We start from the raw sequence: 21095 nt of genomic DNA, 5'->3' as shown, positions 1-21095 counted from the left end.
CGGGACTCTAACTAGTGAAAACAGCAGACCTACAAGTAGTAGATCGGCTATTTTCACAACTTCTTAAAACGTGTTTCCTAATTTATGGAATTTCTTGATTTTTCTTGATTCTTGGATTTCTAAATTAAATTACTGAAACGAACATAGAATTTAGTTTTTAATTCATGGGTAATAATAAGGGTAATAATAATAATAATAATAATACAAAACTAAAAACGAAGGGACTCAGTGTTTCTGGTTTAAGGCATCCCTGACCGAGCATACCTTCAGGGCGGCCAGAACGAAGAAGGCCAGCTCGGCCAGGCTGAGCGGCAGCAGGGACAGCCTCCTCCACACCCTGCCCAGGGACAGCAGCGGCAGCCAGCGCTCGCTGGGACCCAGGCCGCTGAAGTACACGTCCAGCAGGGGCTCGCACAGCAGCCGGCCTAGGTAGCAGCCCAGCGCGTAGGGGTTGGCCTTGATGCCCAGCGCCTGGACGTAAGGATGGGACGATATGGTGATAAATATCGCTGAGACGATACAATGTCTCCGCGATATGCCTTTTCAGAGGTATCGTATATATCGCGATACAATGAGGGAGCCTTATAAAAAAGTACTGTTGAATTGTTAAATACAGAGACTCATTGCAGAATTAATTTAAACCTGCATTTTGGTCTAAATCAGTACTTCTCAAATTTAAAATGTCAAGGTCTCCCCTTAACTCTGCAAATGAAACCAAATGGACCCTTACGAGTCCATTTGATTTCATTTGTATACTGTCAGAGTTACTGTTACATACTTGTAAGGTTCAATTTAGACCTCCCAAAAGGAAACCAGAGAGTCCCTGGACCCCACTTTGAGGACCACTGGTCTAAATGGTCTTTTACTCCTTTTTCTTTTGGTTTGTGTTACCTTGCAGGTGGTTGTACTGTTAAGTAACTTGAGAAATAACCATAAAAACCAACATGAAAAAGAATCGTGATAAGATCGTCTATCGTATGCTTGGAAAGATATGGTGATATTGTATGTTTCCATGTCAACCACCCCTACCTGGAAGAACGCCAGGGCAGTGACCAGGGTGAAGCAGACCAGGTTGGGCAGCGCCAGCAGGGACTTCATCCGCAGGTCCACGACGAGCGTGCCCAGGGCCACCACCAGGCCCACGATGGCCGCAGACTCGGGGAGGCGCATGACGGTGCTGGCGATGCCCATGCCCAGCAGCTCCAGGAACTCCGTCGACGTGAGCAGCGCGGGCTTGTAGCGGACGGAGCTGCATATCCGCTCGGTGAACGCCCACGTGGCTTTCATCGCCACGCTGGCCAGGAGGAGGTAGTTGGTGACCTGAGAATATATCGTAGTTGTCGGGTGAAAACCTTGTATGTCCAAAACCGTTTGTTTTGTATTTATCATTTAAAAAAATGATTTAAACTAGTGAAAACAGCCGATCTACAAGCACACAACGCCTCGCACCGCGAGGCGTTGTGTGCTTGTAGATCTGCTGTTTTCACTACTTTTGTGCGACGGCCTTGTACGATGAAGCAGGGCTTTACTTTGCGAAAGAACGTACAAATTTGAAACTTGGAGATACGAGGTTTCCACCCGACAACGACGATATATACATTATGCAGGATGGCTGAACACGGTGTGAACGACCCAAAAAACGTAGGAAAGCCTTGACTACAGACTCGGCGATCACAGCCTTGCAATAGAGAAAGGCCGCCACAGACCGATCCCGCTCCCAAGGGAAGACAGCATGCACTCACTGCACACAAAATGTGGTGGAAACAGAGCTACACTTTCTAACCACCTGCCCACTATACCAAGACATCAGAGACACATACTTCCCACAGATTACACGCACAGTTTGAAAACATGATCAACGACAAAGAACTCCTATACTGTACCTACTGGGAGAAATACACACAATGTGCAAACACAGCTGCAAGATTTGTGAACTGTTGTGATAAAAGAAGGCTAGGGAATGGAATGGACTACAAATCATTGAGTGACCTCTAGACATACTGCAAATATAAACAGAGCTACTACCTTTAAACACATTTTAAATCTGAGGCTTTTTTTGTATACTACTTGAAATCGAGGAAAAATGCAGCTTTTTGTCACAAAGCAACGGCAAAAGAGTGCTGCTATTTGTTCCAAAAAGCTTTATACCCTGTATATATAACATTGTACTCTGTATATAGTGACACAATGTGACATAGTTCGGTTTACACAATGTAAACTGTAACCCCTACAACTGTATGTACAGTATGTTCCCCCTTTTCAGCAGTTATTACTATATTTTGACACTTGCTTTGGCAATGTAAACACGTTTACATGTTTTCTCATGCCAACAAAGCTCCTTTGATTTTTTAATTGAAACGGACCTGCAGCTAGGGCTGTCACGATATGACATTTTACATGACGATTAATTGTCACTCAAATAATTGGCGATTAACGATTTAATTTTTGTTTTTGTCGTTGATAATTACATTTCTGTTTGGCTTTTAGGCTTTGAAGTTGCACATGGTAGATATGACACATAACCTAAACACACAAATAAATTACTGACATATTTGACAACTTACTACTTAAAAAATAACATTGATAGTGGAAATAGCCGATCTACAAGCTCACAACGCGTCGCGATGCGACGCGTTGTGAGCTTGTAGATCTGCTATTTCCACTATTTCTGACATTTTTCAACATTCACGATTATGACGATTATGACAAAATAATCACGATAATGTCAAATAATCACGATTAGACGATTATGTAATAATTGTGACAGCCCTAGCTCCTTTTGAATTTTGAATTGAAACCGACCTGCAGCTTGACGTTCTGGAACAGCGCGGGGCTGTTGAGGAAGCAGAGGAGGCCCAGCAGGAAGCCCAGCCACAGGTGGAACAGGCTGCGGCTGGCCTTCTCCATGGCGAAGTAGTAGTGGAGGATGCTGGCGATGGCCAGCACGAACAGCCCCAGGATGAAGATGACCAGGATCATGGGCTCGTCCGTCACCTCCCAGCAGGCGTACATGCCCACGCACACGGCCACCAGCAGCGTGACGCTGGAGATGTAGCCCAGGAAGCGCACCGACGTGAACACGTCCACCTCCTCCTTGGGCCCGCCGCCCCCCGCCGCCGCCGCCGCCGCCGCCACCGTCAGCTCCTCTTCCTCTTCCTCGCGAGCCATGGCTAACTCTGGGAGCTGGGAGCAAGGTTATTGTACAGTTAACGAAAACTAACAAAATAACAAAACTAAAATTATTTAAAAAAAAAGAAAAAAATAACATTTTCATTAACTGAACTAAATAATAACTGGATGAAACTGTATTGTGTGTTTACAAAACTAACTAAAACTAACTGAAATGATAGACAAAATGCCCTTTGTTTTATAATAACTGAATATATATATATATATATATATATATATATATATATTTATATATTTATTTATTAAGGGCGCCATGGTTTATAAAATTCACAGTTCAGTTCGGTTCAATATTTTGGTGCCACGGTTCGATACTTTTTTAATAGAAAAAATAAACAGAAATGTCCTTGACTTATAAATGTATTTTTATAACTACGTACCTGCTCTAAAAACGAATTAAAACTGGAATAGAAAATAAATTGTCAAAACTAACTAGAATTAAACTATAATAAAAAGTCCAAAACTATTATAACCTTGCCTTGGAGAAGGCTACAGCAGTCCTCTGTGACGATTCACTACAGCCACCTTCTCCGAAAGCTGTGAGTGGGATGCTAGATGGGAGCTTTTGTTGTGTTGAGTTGTACCGAGGAACATTCCTCCTGATGGCTGTGTAGAATCAACCCCTGTGAGATCACACATAATAAATGTAATACAGTCAAAAGTTAGTTTAAAGCGGGTTGGACCCAGGTCTCCTGCACAAGAAAACTAATTTCTACCGCTCATCGGTAGCTACTCCCTGCTTGAACAGGGGAGATGTTGTGCTTATGAGTTTCAGGCAGTGTTATGTTTCAACTAGCCTGTTGTGTCCTACCCAACACCAAGGTCTAAATGTGAATGGAAAAGTAGGCGGACCACCTCTGAGAGTGTAGCTGTATTGTAGCCGCAAATTGCAACACTAGATTTTATTTTAATCGGATGAATCTAGGGTTGCAATACCTCCCATAGGGATCCAATGCATCAAAATGTTTTTTTGCTATCTGATTGTGTTAAATGACGTCAAACTCAACAATATTGCGGCTCTATGGAAAGCTTGGAATTTACTCTTTCTATCTGCAAAGTGTTTGTTTCAGAAAAATCCACAGTAGACATGTTAGGAGCAACTTTCTATCCAAGAAATTTGGTTCAGGTGATAATTTTTTCTAAGTCCTGGAGTTTGGAAGCGCTTGTGGAAAATCCCTCAACGGTCCTGTGACCACCTGGTTCTAAATGTCACATTATGCAGGAGGCAGCGGGACATGGCGTTATAGAAGACGAGCGCTTCCGAAGTTCGACACTTAGAAAATAAACCATGTCTGCTCGGATTTCTTGACAGAAAATAAATCATAACAATTATATGGTGGATTTTCCAGAAACAAACACTTTGCAGATAGCAAGAGTAAATTCCAAGCTTTCCATAGAGCCACAATATTGGTGAGTTTGAAGTCGTTTAATACAATCAGATAGCAAAAAACTGTTTTGATGCATTGGATCCCTATGGGAGGTATTGCAACCCTAGATTCATCCGATTATAAAAAATCTAGTGTTGCAATTTGCGGCTAGCTGTATTGGTACATCTCTAATCAGAACGTCAGTATCAGAGAAGGATATTAAATAAAGACAGTGTAATTGTACTTCTATCCCTGGACAACGTTAGGCAAAGAAAGCTTCACAGCTGCAGTGTGTACCTCATGTACACAATATATAGATTCTTTTAGGATATTTTTTTGCACTGATGGAAATAAAAAACAGACAATTAAAGCTAAGGCTTGGCAAAAAACGAACCAAAATAACTTCCTCTCTAAATCCTGAGTGTTCGTTTAAACTAAAGTCTACAAAATAATGTAAGCAAATAGACCCTTATCCATCTGTACCTCTTACGAGTGTCCAAATGGAACAAAACGATCCCATATAGCCATAAGATATCAATGAATTGAATACAAACTAAGGACCCCAATGGAAACAAGCCATAGTGGCTTTCATGGGTTTAAATCATCTTAGCAGAACCTGTCAATCAATCAAGGGTCCATTTGGTTCAAATGCTCTGCTAAATTAACACACTGGAGTTTACTGGGGTGTTGCCATGACCAGGCTGAGGTATTTACTGGTCTGCATGGTTTCTGACAATAATAATATTGACTTCTCAGGTCAGGGGGAAAAAATCGTCAACGTTTTCCTTTAAATAGAGTTAACGTGGAGGTGCATTGCTGAAGGAAACGTGTATATATAATATAATGTTAAGAGACTTTTAGATGTCACCACCAGACAGTCCAGCTCTACTGTGTCTACTGTCAAGTGACGATGTGGCACTGATGCTAACACAGGCTAACGTTAACTCTATCTACTGTCATCATGTTTCATTAACATGTACAATGATGACACTCCAATGTTTAGGCTTCCAAACACGCATACGAGAAATATAATGTTGTCGGAGCGTCGTGAATGGTAGGCTACAGATTGAAGAGAGTTTACTTACATGTTGTTTAGTGTTGACACAACTTTCGACTCTGCTCTTCCTGACTCGCCTAACTTCCGGACTCCAAACTACAACTACGGTAAGTCAACGGTGTCAAACAAAACTACTACTGACATTTTCTCGTTTCCTCTTCCGCCGCTCGGTTGGTGGGAAAAGTAGGCTGGGGTTGTTGTTGTTTACATCTGTACATTTTGTAAAAAATGAAACTTTGACACTTTTGTAAAACTTTGACACTTTTGAAAAGAAAAAAAGGAAAATCTTTAATAAACAGATATATATAAAAAAAAAAAAAGTAGGCGACTAATAGTTTGACTTCAATCAATGGGTAAATGTATCAATACTGCAATATAGAACAACTCTGTTTATTCACTCCAGGGTCAAATCACCCTGCCTGGGGTTATTTATTTATTCCTATCCTTGCTTAACACGTAACTACGATAGGCCTATATATAGGGTGTGCCAAATGTAGTTCTAAGAGCGGCCATTTCTTGGGTCAACAAAGCCTTACACAGGTGTTCTGATTAGACTATAGCATTAGTTCTATGCAATCAAACAATTGAAACACCTGTGTTTTGACCCAAGAAATGGCCGCTAAGGACTACAATGACGTAGCCGCTGGCACACACTATAGGCCAATTATTTGTTTACAAACATTGAGACTGAATGCACAGCTGACTGTATCATGTAATCAATTCCCAACAGATCCCCAAACCTGTTGTTTTGGGGATCACTTATTCAACCTCCTCTTGTGTGCTACTAGTGAGGTGCTCCCATGGGTGCGCCCTTATCGAGACATATATACTTCATTGCGCAACGGTGTTCCACGTCAACCGAGTAGCTCATATACAAACTCACATCGCGTCACCAATGCAACCCTTCTGAGCTTGGAGGTCTGCGGCTCTGCGCGCGACACCGTCGCAGGACGGAGCATAATTAGGCTTCATGGACTGCAGCTGGGCGAGCAGTAGACGCTCTGGTGATCCAGTGGATCGGGTGGGTGATCAAGAGGAGCGCTCCCTCTGTTCTGATGACGGTGAATAGAGGTGGGGTTTGAAGGACAACTGTTTTGAATCGCTATTATTGTTTACAATCAACAGAAACTAAGGATTATATATTTCAAGAGTGAGAATTTACAGTAAAAATCCTAAGCATTCTTCCTCCACACTGGGAGAAAAACGGCATCTGAAAGTTTGATGGAATGCATTTTGGAGCTGTGTGGAACACAAGCTACCCTATACGTGGCCGTGTGTGTAGGTATGTGGGTATGTGGGTGGGTGGGTCTGTGGGTCTGTGGGTCTGTATGTAGCCTGTATGTAGTAACCCTGGGTGACCAGAGAGGTGCTGTTGAGTCTAGCCTGCCCTGAGCATCAACTGCAATACACACACACACACACACACACACACACACACACACACACACACACACAGCTCCACTTCGAACAGAGGTTCGATTTTTTAAACACGAGTGCCATCCATTGCATCCTATGAACGGTGGGGTTCATTTGGTGCCGACCGGCGTGCGCATACTGGTTTATATCAATGTGACGTGGACCATTAAGGCATCTATATAGATTGCCTGGTCAAAATAACACACACTAAAGTGTGGCAGGAAAAATACTCAAATGTTTTACAATATAAAAGTATCAATACTGTAATATAGAAATACTCTGTTGTACAAGTAAAAGTCCAGAATTGAAAATATGCTTGAGTAAAAGTACAAAGTCTCTATTGGCATCAACATGTAGGCCTACTTAAAGAAGGCCTACCAAAAGTAAAAGTAGCCTACTCATTATGCAGAATGTCCCATTTTAAAAAAAAAAGAATCTACAAGCTCACAAATGTGTTGCATTGCATCGCAACGCATTGTGAGCTTGTTGATCTGCTACTTTCAAAAGGCTGAAGTGTTTAATGTATGTTTTGTAATAATAATCAATATACAAAGTAACTAACTATAACTAAAGTTTTCAAATAAATATAGTGGAGTAGCCTAAAAGTATTTGGATCTGAGATGTAGTGGAGTAGAAGTAAAACGTATTGGATATTGGAAATACTCAAGTAAAGTACAAATACCTCAACATTGTACTTAAGTAGTACAGTATAGCCTACTTGTTGCGACCGTCAGGTCACAACAGGCCAATTTGTGCATGCGACCTGGCGGTCGCTTATTTCCCGATTAGGGAGTCTTACTGGTTAGTTACTTTACACAACTGGCTTTAACACTATAGTCAAATCAGAATCAGGGTGTTTGGAGGCAGATGTCAGATAGGCAGACAACATGGGTGAAGCAGGCAATCGAGTACAATGGTACAGATAGTTAGTAGTTTCACTCTAGCTGCTCGTATGGAAGCTTTTTTCCCCTGATAACATAGCAGGGCCAACGCAACTCTGGGTGAATTCCAAAGTCTCTTGATATTGTTGACAAATTATGTCGACAAAGAAGGGGCGGGCATAGTCCTCTACTGTTTAGTTTAATAATTAGTGTTAATGCTAATGCATTTCTAACTCCAAAATGTGCAGGGTCAAGTCATGTCAACTCCTAATTCAATTGAAAACGATGTTACAATGAAACAGACTTACTGTACAGCAGTCTACACAGTATTATATGGCCACCTCTTTATTTTTCTGCAAAACTTTTGGTAGTAGCGGTCCACTGCATGTTAAATGATGTAATTTTTGGATTGCCAAGTCTTTTGAACAAAAACAAAGTAGGCTACTGCTATACTCAACGTTATTACTGTTGTTTCCTCTTCTGGTTCTCCTGCTGTAAAGTTTGAATAACACCAGTGATTTGTGAATCAGGGTTCACCCACACCATGGCCATGATCCACTGAACAATAATGCTATAAATGATTGTATATGTGCATAATAATCGAATCATGCACAACCTAATTGACTACACTGTGTGTGTGTGTGTGTGTGTGTGTGTGTGTTTGTGTGTGTGTGGGGGGGGGGGGGGGGGGGGGGAGTGTATGTGTCCAGGAACCACTTGGAAACCACCAACATCCCCATTCTGGGGGGAACGTTTGGCAAAAATAGCAGATCTACAAGTGCTATGTGTCACCTTGCAACGTGTTGTGGATTGTAGATCAGCAATGTGTGGCAAAAAGTGTAGTGTGGAAAAAAGGTTACCACGTAAATGTTGTAACTGGGGTCCTTTTCACCAAGAATAGAGGGTTTAAGGAGACAATCTACATATGTCTGCTAAGATGCATTAGCAGCATAGTGTAGCCATGTAAGTATGCAATTGTAAAATTCAAATTTCATGCTAGCGGCAGTGTGCATATCTGACCAGCCATGCCAAGGCAAAGCTATTTATTTGTCTTTATCCCCCCCATCTCACACACCACAAAAAGCCTCGGTATCGTGCACTTTATGGACCGAGATAAACCCATCGGCCCATCCGATCAAAAGCCTATTTACTGCATTACTGAGGAGAAGGCTGTTAATAGGTTTATTTAGGATTTTCTGCTGACGCAACACTATAAATGTAAGGATTGGAGAGAACATCGAGATGCAGGCTAATTCAATACCCAGAGGTGTGTGTGTGTGTGTGTGTGTGTGTGTGTGTGTGTGTGTGTGTGTGTGTGTGTGTGTGTGTGCGTGTGTGCGTGTGTGTGTTTGAGAGAGAGAGAGAGAGAGAGAGAGCGCATAGCATGTCACTTTGATCAGATTGGCTGACATGTAAAGCTGAAGCCGAGAGCATACTGTACATGCATATAACACACCATGGATGTATAGACTGACTGACAAAGAAACCCCCAAATTGGTTCCAGCATTTTGTCACCAGGAAGAACCTGTCATTTTATGAGCATTAGCAGCAGGAACTTAAGTTAACCAAATGGACACAATCTATAATAATAGCCATTCTCTAAAGCGATCTTGAACTTTTATTGGGTTGATTCGAGTTTTAATGTTCACATTTGTGTGTGTGTGTGTGTGTGTGTGTGTGTGTGTGTGTGTGTGTGTGTGTGTGTGTGTGTGTGTGTGTGTGTGTGTGTGTGTGCGCGTGCGTGCGTGCGTGCGTGTGCGTGTGCGTGTGTGTGTGTGTGTGTGTTTTTAGACTTGTTTCACCATGCTTTATAAGAGTGGACTCGCTGTTTCCAGTTCCTCCCCGTCCCTCACAGAGCACAGACAAAGTATGGACTTCATATCATGCCCTGGTAACTATACAACTCAAGATTTTACCAGTTTTGTATGTGTGCATAGTATCCACAATGTAGTCCTGCCAATAATTGCAGTAGAGTTGAATCCAACACATTCTCACAAGTGTTGCATCAAATGATTTGACCACCAGGCACCAGTTTGACACAACGGGACTCCCGTAACACATGTTGACGAGGATGGATGGGTGATTTACAATCCCAATGCAAGTCTATCAGTATGTAGCCTCGCGTAGCCAGGCTTACTCATCTGCGAAGAGAAAAGCCTGGTGACAACAGAAGGCAGAAACCGTTCTAGGAGGTGGGGCTGAATTTTCCCGGAAGCTGTATTTTTTCACAGTGCGGCGTTCCTGCAAACGTATTCCCTGCACGAAAAAATCTGGTCTACGTCTCCTGCTCCGTCGGTTGCGCTCGCAATAAACAATATACAAACAAAAACATTGATTCAAGCAATGTTACACCTACAGAACTCATTGAGTGCCTATCCTGAACTAGTTCGGCTTTATTATCGCATCCCAGAGTGCCAATCCCGAACTAGTTCGGCTTTTTAATAAAAAAATAAAAATAAAAAATTTTTTTTTTTTTTTTTTTTTTTTCAAAATTTCTTTTTTTGTCCTCTGTTTACAGAGGACGATATTTGCCGATATTTGCTGATATTTACCATCCACTCCAATGCAATCCAGGATCTTTAGAGCTCATTTTCTCTGTTTTTTCTCCCATGCATGAGGTGTGCAAGGTTTAATCATGGCTAAGTTGACGAAAATCTAAATCTAAAATGCTTGGTAGCCAATAGCTAACTTCAAGCTAACTTCATCCTCTTCCTGTACATGCACAAAGGAAAGTGTTCTGGCAAGTCATGGCTCCAGGGCTTGGGCATGCATTACCAGCATATCTCTATTATTCTCTGGCCACTGGGCGCCCTCTAGTGGTGATAGGCTGGCATTAAATTTAAGAGCTACAATCTATTTTAGTTTTTTTACCTGGGGAATGTAAACAGACCCGCATCGCATGACGTAACGTCCGTTAAACGCAGCACTTCCGCAAGAAATCTTGGAACCAACCGGAAGGCATATTGTCTACAGGGTGATCAGTATGTGGACTTTGAACCACTGCACGGCTGTTCACTCGCCTATAATGGCTCGCCCAGGGCTGCCTCACTGGGCTCAAGTCCACCTCTTTAGAAAAATATGTATTGTTGCCTTTATTGATAGAGTAAGTGGACACAGACAGAAAACGAGGAGAGAGAGTCAGGGATTGATATACAGCCAAGTTTGTCGGGAACGGGAATCGAACCCGCGGTGCATTAGATGCCCGGGCCCCAAGTCCTTTTATCAGTTGGGAGTGCATGCACTTCCGCACTACCAAGTCGGGCGGGACTACTTTGAGTGTTGAAAAATTGCATGACACTTGATCCCATCTGTCAAACGGGTGATGGTCAGATTTCTTTTAGCATGTGAGAGTGAGAATAATATTCTCACTATGTTGTTTAATCCTGCGTGTGTGGGTTGAGAGACAGAGCTCTTAGGCATTTACTCTATGCCTAATGTGCGCGTGTCCAACGTGGGTGCGTTCACATCCATGTGTGCTTGCTGAGTGGGAACAGCAGGTTGCCTGCCAATCTTCAGAGGAGACTGAATAGTAGAGGAGCCTATGTATTTCCGTAATTTTGGAATGTTAATTTTTGGAGACATGTACATCTTGATTCTTGGGGTTCTCAGAATGCCAAAAAAACATGTCTCCAATTTTTCTTTTGGGGTTTAGCATGTGTAATTAGCATAATTAGACAATTAATTGCCCAAAACAGGAAATGGCAATAACTTTGCTTCTAGGTAACTTATAAAGGTGATCTAAGAGTCTAAGTCCATGTTTGTGAGGTCAAGAAATTCATCTGTTACCATTGTGAAGTCATACAACCTTTCCTGATTAGCATAAATTGCATAAATTATGCAAAAATGAGGTGGAAATAAGCAAATTGCTGCATTTTTTAAGTTTTAGTCAACTTTGAAAGCTTCTCACAGACTCTAAGATGTATGTTTGCAAGTCATCAATTATCATCATCCTATAAATAAATCATGCAACACTTTGTCTGTGTAATAATTATGTAATAATCACACCGAAACCAGAAATATCTATATTACTTTGCTTTAAGCTAATTAATAAACATGATCTTACAGACAGTGTAAGTCTGTTTGCATGTGGGTCAGTGACGTGACGCCCCAAAAAATGTGTTTTTAAAAAAACTTTAAATTGCAGGCATAAAAGTTATTTACTTTTGTTCTACTCACTCTCAACCTTATGGAAATACATTTTGTTTTTAGATATTTTATTGGAATCAGACTTTATTCAGCAGTTTGTTGTAAAAATTACACAAATATTTGTGACTCTTCCTGATAATATTCTCTATGTAATCCATAAACATTTTTTTGGTTTAATCATTAATAAAGGTATGATTTCTCACTATTTGGAATGTCACACCAAATTATTTAGTGTCACACCGTATGATCATATCTTCATGTGTCAAAGCAAACTGTGTTTTAACCTACCTATTAGTGAGTACTGAACTTTACTGATTGATTAAACAATTACCCAGGATAACATGGCCTTAATATTTCTGAACAGGATATTATTGTAGGGCTTTAACATGGGATAAGAAAGAATTGTAGTAGTAGATGGATGATGAGGATGTGCACAGGAATGCTACGCACACCTAAGTCTTCTGCCGGCCCACGGCAGAAGGATCCTAAAGGGACAATAATGCGCATAGCCACACTTGGAGCCAAGGCATTGAAGGCAACATTTTATTAACACCAATTAGTGGAAACAGAACTCAGCATTCAGGTAAATTGCTTTTTTCCGAAGTCTCCTGAACTTGAACACAGCATTTTGTGTTGAACAAATGTAATTAGGAATCATGACATTACACCACATCTCCACTAGCTAAAGAGTGCTGGGTTGCGCAACTCCGAAAATAGCTGATCTACAAGCTCTCGCAGCACAACGTGTTGAGAGCTTGTAGATCAGCTATTTTCGCTAGTTTTGTCTCGGGTCCTACCTTAACACTGTCCACTGTCCAGTCCAGTGAGTGAAAGTACAAAAGTATTAGATCAGATTAGATTATACATTTAGACTGTATTGTACATCAGCCAGTCGTATTTGGTGAGGGTAGCAAACCGGCTGCCTTGTTGCGGTTCTGCTATGCCACAGACAACCTCCTGCTCTTCGTAGAAAATGCAGTCTCGCCCCTTTGGCTCCTCTCTCCTTGCTGGGTCATTGTTTAGTTTCTCCCTGTACTTTCTCGTTCTCTCAGCACTTGTCATTTTCCAGCTGACAAAAGAAAATGGAATGTATAGTTTAAGACAAAGAGAAAATATTGTTTAGATTGAAACAATATGTTAAGGTTTCTGTGAAGGGGTTTCTGCTCTGTCTGATGAATTTGAAGTATCACTGAATGAAGCTAAATTACATTTTATGAAAAAATGTTTAAAACAAATGTTTAAATGTACAAAAGAAACATGGAACTTTGTTATTTGTTGTTATATCTGTAGTTAAATACAGTATAAATCATATGGTGTGACAGTCAAGTCATATGGTGTGACAAGCAGACATGTCACACCATATGATTAAGTGTCACACCATATTACTGTTTTCTCCATTTAGGTTTACCTTGAGGCTACTATGTACACATTAGCATGCTAAGAGCATGCTAGCTATAACAAAGCAGCCTAGATCTACATGGAAATATGACCAAAACTTCAAATAACTTAAGCTTTTTTTAAAGAAAAGGTGTCACACCAAAAGACATCCAGAATGGTGAGTTTGTCAACGTTTCAACAAGATGGCATTTCATGAAAATGTTAAAATCATAACTCACCTCAAACACCTGTCTTGCAGTTGTGCTGGGAGTGCTGAATAGCCTTACAGAAGAAGGACCTCTCTAGCCAATAGGTGTCCAAATAATTGCCTGTTTAATTTTTCCAAACTAGTGTCACACCAAATGATTTTGGGTTGGGGGACAAAATGTTTTTGATCAGAAATGACTGAAAACATTATGCTTTGACTTTGAAAAGATATAGGCTCAAAATAGACATTTTTTTTAGCCTAAATTCATTTTCAAATGATTTTTAGCAATTCTTTTTCTTAGTTTTATTCAAGTTCCCACTTTGAGAAACAAGGTCAGGACAGTCACACCATATGAGTTTTGCCATGTTTGGTTGAAGATTCTGAAGAAATGAGGAATGAAATGTTTTAATCTTGAGTAAGTTCACATAAAGCTTAATGTCCTGCACAATATTCAGAAGGTTTTTGACAAATATATTTTTTATTTATACATGTTTGACACCGAGGACAGCGAAAACGTTACGTCACGTCACCCACCCATGTCTAGAAAATATTCTCTATCCATAACTAGGATATTTAACCTTTCCTTATTAGCATAATTTGCATGTATATATATATATATATACATATACATGTATACATATACATATATCCGTGACCCGATTCCGGATAAGCGGTTGAAGATGGATGGATGTATATATATATATATATATATATATATATATATATATATATGAGAAATGGTCACAGATTTATCAGATTGTTTATTCTAATATTTACAGAAAGTTGTGAAAACACATTTAAATAGAAGGGTCTCCATCGTCATCATCACCAATTCCCAACAGATGTGCCTTGCTTACATTACAACACACCTATTCATCTGCCCCACACATGCACATCTCAGAGCAGTTAAAACGTTAAGATCGACAAGAACAATGTGACACGCACTGGGATTTCTTGCAGCCACATTTGATCAGTTGGGTATTATGGGTAATGGTGGCTGGAGCTGGGGGTTCCCGTGTTGTGACTGGCACCAGTTGTTCTCCCTCAGCCTCCATCCATATTCAGTTACTGGTGGTATCTGTGGGTTATGTACGTGGTCCTGACTCCTCATACCATACCATTGCCTGGTAATGGGCACGGGCAATGGCTTGATGTAATGCTCCTTGTGTAGGTGGCAGCTTCTCGGCTTCCAATTGTTTCTTTGTGAATAACCTCCACCTGAGCTCACCAACATCCACAAGATTTGTACCAGGCTCGTACAGCTTGCAAACAAATGCTTAAATCTTATTATTCATTTTTTTCTGCGTCAGAACTGAGCTTTTTTGTAGTGCCTAGAGTATCAAATGCAAATACCACCTCCACAGGACACCGGTTTAGAGCTTGCCAACAGGTTAACTTTCCCTTGCCAACAAAATGGCCTGTCTGGTCAGTTCCATGATGGCATGGAACCCTGGTAAGTTTTCATTCCCTGGTATGTTTTACTGTACATCAATAGAGTTTGAGTGGACATCTTGCCTTGATTATGATAATGTTGGGTTTTCCCTGGAAGAGTTGGAGGGCTTTCTTAGCAAGATAGACCATCAGCTCATCTTTGGTGTGGATACCTGACAAGAATAGTTTAAGTGGTAGGGGGCTTGCCACCCTGGTGTCGCTTACATGTGGCATCCTTCAGTGAAGATGCAATGCCATAGCGGTCAAATACTACATGAGTCTCACTATGTTCCTGTCCAGTGTGGCTATGAAGTGGTCAGCCCACTGGGAACATGTCTTGATCCATGATGGCTTTCCCATTTGCATTTGCTACTCTAGGTATTACAAAAAAGCTCAGTTCTGACACAGAAAAAAAGGTTGAAACATTTGTTTGCCAGCTGCACAAGCCCGGTACAAATCTTGTGGATGTTGGTGAGCTCAGGTGGAGGTTATTCACAAAGAACCAATTAGAAGCCGATAAGCTGCCACCTACACAAGGAGCATTACATCAAGCCATTGCCCGTTCCCATTACAAGGCAATATGGTATGAGGAGTCAGGACCACGTACATAACCCACAGATACCACCAGTAACTGAATATGGATGGAGGCTGAGGGAGAACAACTGGTGCCAGTCACAACACGGGAACCCCCAGCTCCAGCCACCATTACCCATAATACCCAACTGATCAAATGTGGCTGCAAGAAATCCCAGTGCGTGTCACATTGTTCTTGTCGATCTTAAGAGAGATGTGCATGTGTGGGGGCAGATGAATAGGTGTGTTGTAATGTAAGCAAGGCATTGGTGTTGGGAATTGGTGTTGACGACAAAAAGATGGAGACCCTTCTATTTAAATGTGTTTACGATATTTTCTGAGAATAAACAATCTGATAATTCTGTGACCATTTCTCATATTGTTCTTTATTTTATATGAAGGATATATATGCAAATTAAGCTAATAAGGGAAGGTTAGATATCCTAGTTATGGAAAGAGAATATTTTCTAGTCTTGCAAACAGACTTACACTGTCTGTAAGATCATGTTTATTAATTAACTTGAAGCAAAGAAATATAGCTTTCTGGTTTTGGTGTGATTATTACGTAATTATTACACAGATACAGGGTTGCATGATTTATTTATAGGATGATGATAATTGATGATTTGTAAACTTACATCTTAAAGTCTGTGAGAAGCTTTCAAAGTTGACTAAAACTGAAAAAAATAAGCAATTTGCTTATTTTCACCTCGTTGTTGCATAATCTATGCTAATTATGCTAATTAGGAAAGTTTGTATGACTTCAAAATGGTAACAGATTAATTTCTGGACCTCACAAACATCGACTTAGACTCTTAGATCACCTTTATAAGTTACCTAGAAGCAAAGTTATTGCCATTTCCTGTTTTGGGCAATTAATTGACTAATTATGCTAATTACACCAGCTAAACCCAAAAAGAAAAATTGGAGACATGTTTTTTTGGCATTCTGAGAACCCCAAGAATCAAGATATACATGTCTCCAAAAATTAACATTCCAAAATTACGGGCAACAGAATCTGATACATAGGCTCCCCTACTAGAAGGTTGAATGTGAAAATAGCCGATCAACAAGTTCACAACACACCTCGCATCCGAGATGTGTTGTGAGCTTCAGCTTGTAGATTGTCTATTTTCGGCACGCGACACCATTATCATTATATTGTGGAGGGCAAATCAAGCATTAGCGAATCCACACACTGATCACGCTCAGGGACAAGCCGTCCCCAGGAGGACAGGGCAGAGCGCACCCCATTCGCTTTAGTCCCTCCTCTGTTCTATATTTATTTCTCTGAGTTAAATATCGAGGTCATTTATAGCTAAAAAAAGTATCTGCAATAACAAGATAAGTTAAATTGAGTACTGACCACACTTGTTTTAATTAGTGCAACAACTTTGACCCTGGTGTCCCTATTTTGGGCCTGTCATTATTACGACCGAAGGTCACAGTTTACCATAAGAAATGTCACAGCTTGTCCGCGTGTAGACGTGAAGCCGTGTGTGTACACATTTTTACAGTCTATGGGTTGGTTCCCTTGACACATCACTGTGACATCGCAGGTGATATCACAGGTGACATCACCTATGTATAAGTCCATATATGGGTTTCCCAGAATCCCTTTTATTCCCATACGAAGATCCCTGATGTAATCGATATATATATATATATATATATATATATATATATATATATACACACACACACACACACACACACACACACACACACACACACACACACACACACACACACACACACACATATATATACATATATACATGGAGGAAGACAGCCCATATCTGTGCGGCTGGTTCAGATAGGGATCTCCATGTATGGGCATAAAAGGGATGTACTACATACAGTACATGGATCTCCATATATGGGTAACTGGTCCGATAAACATCACTGGCCAGATGGCCAAGAATACTAGTAGGCAAAAAGAATCAAGCTCAGAACGTACTATATAGGCCCTACGTGTCACATCATGGCGTCACGTTTTGAGATTGTAGATCAGCTATTTAAGTTTATACAAGCGCTTAAGTGTGCTTATGAAGTGGAACGGTGCCACGGTGGTGATTACCTCTCCAGAAAAACACAACCACAGCTCATGAGTGGTGGAGATATTATTGGGTAACAGCACTCCCCCAGCACACACACAGAGAGACAGAGAGAGAGAGAGAGAGAGAGAGAGAGAGAGAGAGAGAGAGAGAGAGAGAGAGAGCAAAGAGAGAGTGAAGAGATAAAGAGACAGAGAAATGGAGAATGGTAAGAGGAGGCAAGAGGAGATTATCAAAGACTCCAGCCACCCCAAACTGTTTCAACTGCTATCTGGCAAGTAGTACCACAGCCTCAAGGCCCAGATTAGCCGGCTGACTGTGGGACAGCTTTTTCTACCAGGCACTACTTATGGAACAACGGAAACCTGTTACAAACACACACACGCACGCACACACAAAGAAATAAACAGAAAGGGGGACTCTGCAGAGCACTGACACATACTGTATATGTGTCAGTTGTGGGGTGTAGCTTATACAAAGACGTTTTTTGGGGGTGTGTACAGCAAGACGTTGCTACTATTCGCATTGTTGCACCCCCTACGGGCAGGTGTGCTCTATAGACGCCCCTGCCCCTCAACACTGTTTCCAATTTGGGGTTGGAACAGTTTGGGACATACAAGGTGTATATGCAGATTTATTAAAGCTGCAATCCACAACTCCCTCTTCTTACAGTAACATGAGTGCTTCTGCTTGCCACACACACTACACACACTGCACAAGAAATATACACATCCAGTCACCCCAACGTGTTTAAGGTGCCAAGGCATAAACCAGCATGTCATCTGTGTGACAAATAGTATATTAGTATATTAGTATATAGTAGGCTACTCACTATTAAACCCATCATCTCCCAGGAGGACTATGGCCGCGATGCTATATACACATGAATCTACCTTGCAACTGTGTGTGTGTGTGTGTGTGTGCGTGCGTGCGTGCGTGTGTGCGTGCGTGCGTGCGTGCGTGCGTGCATGTGTGCGTGCATGCATGCGTGCGTGCATGCGCGTCACGTGTCCACTGCAAGTCATGTTCATGTTCCAAAATGTCATCTCTCTCTAGAAAGCATGCTGGGAAATCGATCGTCTTTTCAGCGTTGTGGATATTTATCTATAAATCTGTGCTTTGTCTCTCTGGGTGAAAGAGGCAACTCTGCCGTGACAGTGCAACTACACCTCAACACCTCAGTGACTTTGTAATCTGTTCTAAAGTTTGTGCAGAAACACATGCACGCATATGTGAGCACGCACGCACGCGCACACACACCATTGAGATTCCAAGGAGCGCCTTATCTTCTAGTAAGAACCAGCAGTATAGTCGTATCGTATCTACAGTTTGTTTCTTTATTGGTGTGCGTACGTACGTACGTGCGCGTGCTTGTGTCCAACCCTCTAAAAACCTGGCAGGCCTCTGAAAGATGGAGAAGCCAACATCTGAGCTCTCGGTGCTGCTTGACCTGAATGGCTGATGTTTGTTTTCCATCTTTCTCTCGGCCTCGTGAGTCATCATCACATTGCTAGGGCAGAGACCCCGAAGCTTTCGCTCTGCTGCGTCTCCACACTGCACTCTCCTCCGCTCCGATCTCTTCTAAGACCTCATATCTCACTCGGGCTGCGCCGGGTTCACTGACCAATCAATGCTCATGTTTCACATGAATCCTAATGGCCTTGCACTCAACCCAGAGGTTGCAGACTACCTGAGATTCTGGTCCAGTTTATTAACTCTCGAGGGTTTAAGTGGTTACAACCGGTATTATGGTATATGTTTATGGGTTCTTTGAATTTGCTGTAAGATGTGTGTAATTGATTCCCAAAAAATAAGGAACAGAGTGTGTGCCTTTTCAGCACAACGATGGACACGTCTTTTAGTTCCCAAATGCAATGGCAACCCTACTGTAGCTCAACCTGCAATCAGACTTATTTGTTGCTTCTACCGGTATGTGTTCCATGTTCCCTGCACCACATGGATTCTGCTAGTACAGCTGCCATCTTCCACCGCTGGTGGTCACGGAGCGGATTCACATACCGGTAACCACTTTCACCCCGGCGTTCCAACTGAGAGCAATTGAGCTGAGCTCATATCAAGCTCATGCATTGTGAGCTTGTAGATTGTCTATTTTCTGAAAATGTTTGAATAGGGTTTAAGTGGCTTGACCAGTTTAACCCTAGCTTCCCTATTCTGGTGGTTATCTGGGATTAAATTCATGCGAGATGGCCGGCACTATAATGACATCAGTGCCACTCAGTGTGGAAACAACCAGAACTGTCTCCCCGAACACACTCGCCCCCATATTCTTTACTGAGGTTAAGTTTAGGAAATCAGGTTAGGGTTTAGACATAGTTTTACTGAGGTTAAGGTTAATAATAAGGTGAGGTTTAGACATAGTTTTACTGAGGTTAAGGTTAATAAAAAGGTAAGGTTTAGACATAGTTTTACTGAGGTTAATGTTAATAATAAGGTAAGGTTTAGACATAGTTTTACTGAGGTTAATGTTAATAATAAGGTAAGGTTTAGACATAGTTTTACTGAGGTTAATGTTAATAATAAGGTAAGGTTTAGACATAGTTTTACTGAGGTTAAGGTTAATAATAAGGTGAGGTTTAGACATAGTTTTACTGAGGTTAAGTTTAGTAGTAGTGGACTAATCCCTGACACACACGCATGCACGCACGCACACACGCGCGCACACACGCACACGCACGCACGCACACACACACACACACACACACACACACACACACACACACACACACACACACACTCTCTATTCGACAACCTCCATCATGGCTTAGTTTTTTCTTCAAAGTGCTAAAAAAAAGATTTAGGACAAAGTGCAAAAGAAACCCAATATAAATTTAAATCTAGGAAAATAGAAAAATAAGAGAATAGGGGGAAAAAAGGCTAAAATAAAACTGATAAAATATGAAAATAGAGTTACAGCGCAGTGCAGTGCAAGAATCAAAAGCATCAATAAAACAGAAAGAAGAAAAAAAGTATTCAGCTCTGATTTAAAAGAACTGACAGTTGTGGCAGACCTGCAGTTCTCAGGGAGTTTGTTGCAGATATGCGGTGAATAAAGGCTGAACGCATCTCCTCCACTTCAAGTTTAGACTCTGGGGAAATAAAGCTGACCACCTAGGAGAGTTTATTTACGCCTAAACCACTCAGTGCTTTATAAACCAGCTGTCTTTGATAGACAAGGAGCCATAGAATGGTTTAGTAAATAAGTACATTTACTCAAGTACTGTAAGCAAAGTTTAGAAGTATTTTAACTTTACTTGAGTACCGTATTTCCAATTTCCAATACTTTTACTTCTACTCCACTACATCTTGGATCCTAATATTGTACTTTTACTATTTGAAAAAAATAAAAAGCTGTAAGCTATAAATGATTATATTATA

General features: G+C 41.2%; 1 protein-coding gene across 2 annotated transcripts in view; it reads right to left on the bottom strand.

Annotated features, from left to right (window-relative positions):
- tmem168a (transmembrane protein 168a) overlaps positions 1 to 5697 on the bottom strand; it is a 31509-nt gene extending 25812 nt beyond the window's left edge. Inside the window, exons 1-5 of one of the 2 annotated variants that reach the window (XM_080754456.1) lie at positions 5639 to 5697; positions 3660 to 3809; positions 2803 to 3183; positions 1030 to 1320; positions 265 to 471 (exon numbers count right to left, since the gene is read on the bottom strand). In XM_080754456.1, coding sequence (XP_080610582.1) covers positions 265 to 471; positions 1030 to 1320; positions 2803 to 3168 — 864 coding nt within the window. In that variant the 5' untranslated portion in view covers positions 3169 to 3183; positions 3660 to 3809; positions 5639 to 5697. The remainder of the gene's footprint in view (positions 1 to 264; positions 472 to 1029; positions 1321 to 2802; positions 3184 to 3659; positions 3810 to 5638) is intronic. The other variant, XM_080754455.1, reaches the window with a different exon arrangement.
- Between the last annotated feature and the right edge of the window lie 15398 nt (positions 5698 to 21095).

This window comes from Nannobrachium achirus (assembly GCF_963921795.1).
Source record: "Nannobrachium achirus genome assembly, chromosome: 23".
In the NCBI taxonomy this organism is placed as follows: Eukaryota; Metazoa; Chordata; class Actinopteri; order Myctophiformes; family Myctophidae; genus Nannobrachium; species Nannobrachium achirus.
This window is presented reverse-complemented; position numbering and strand designations above follow the sequence as displayed.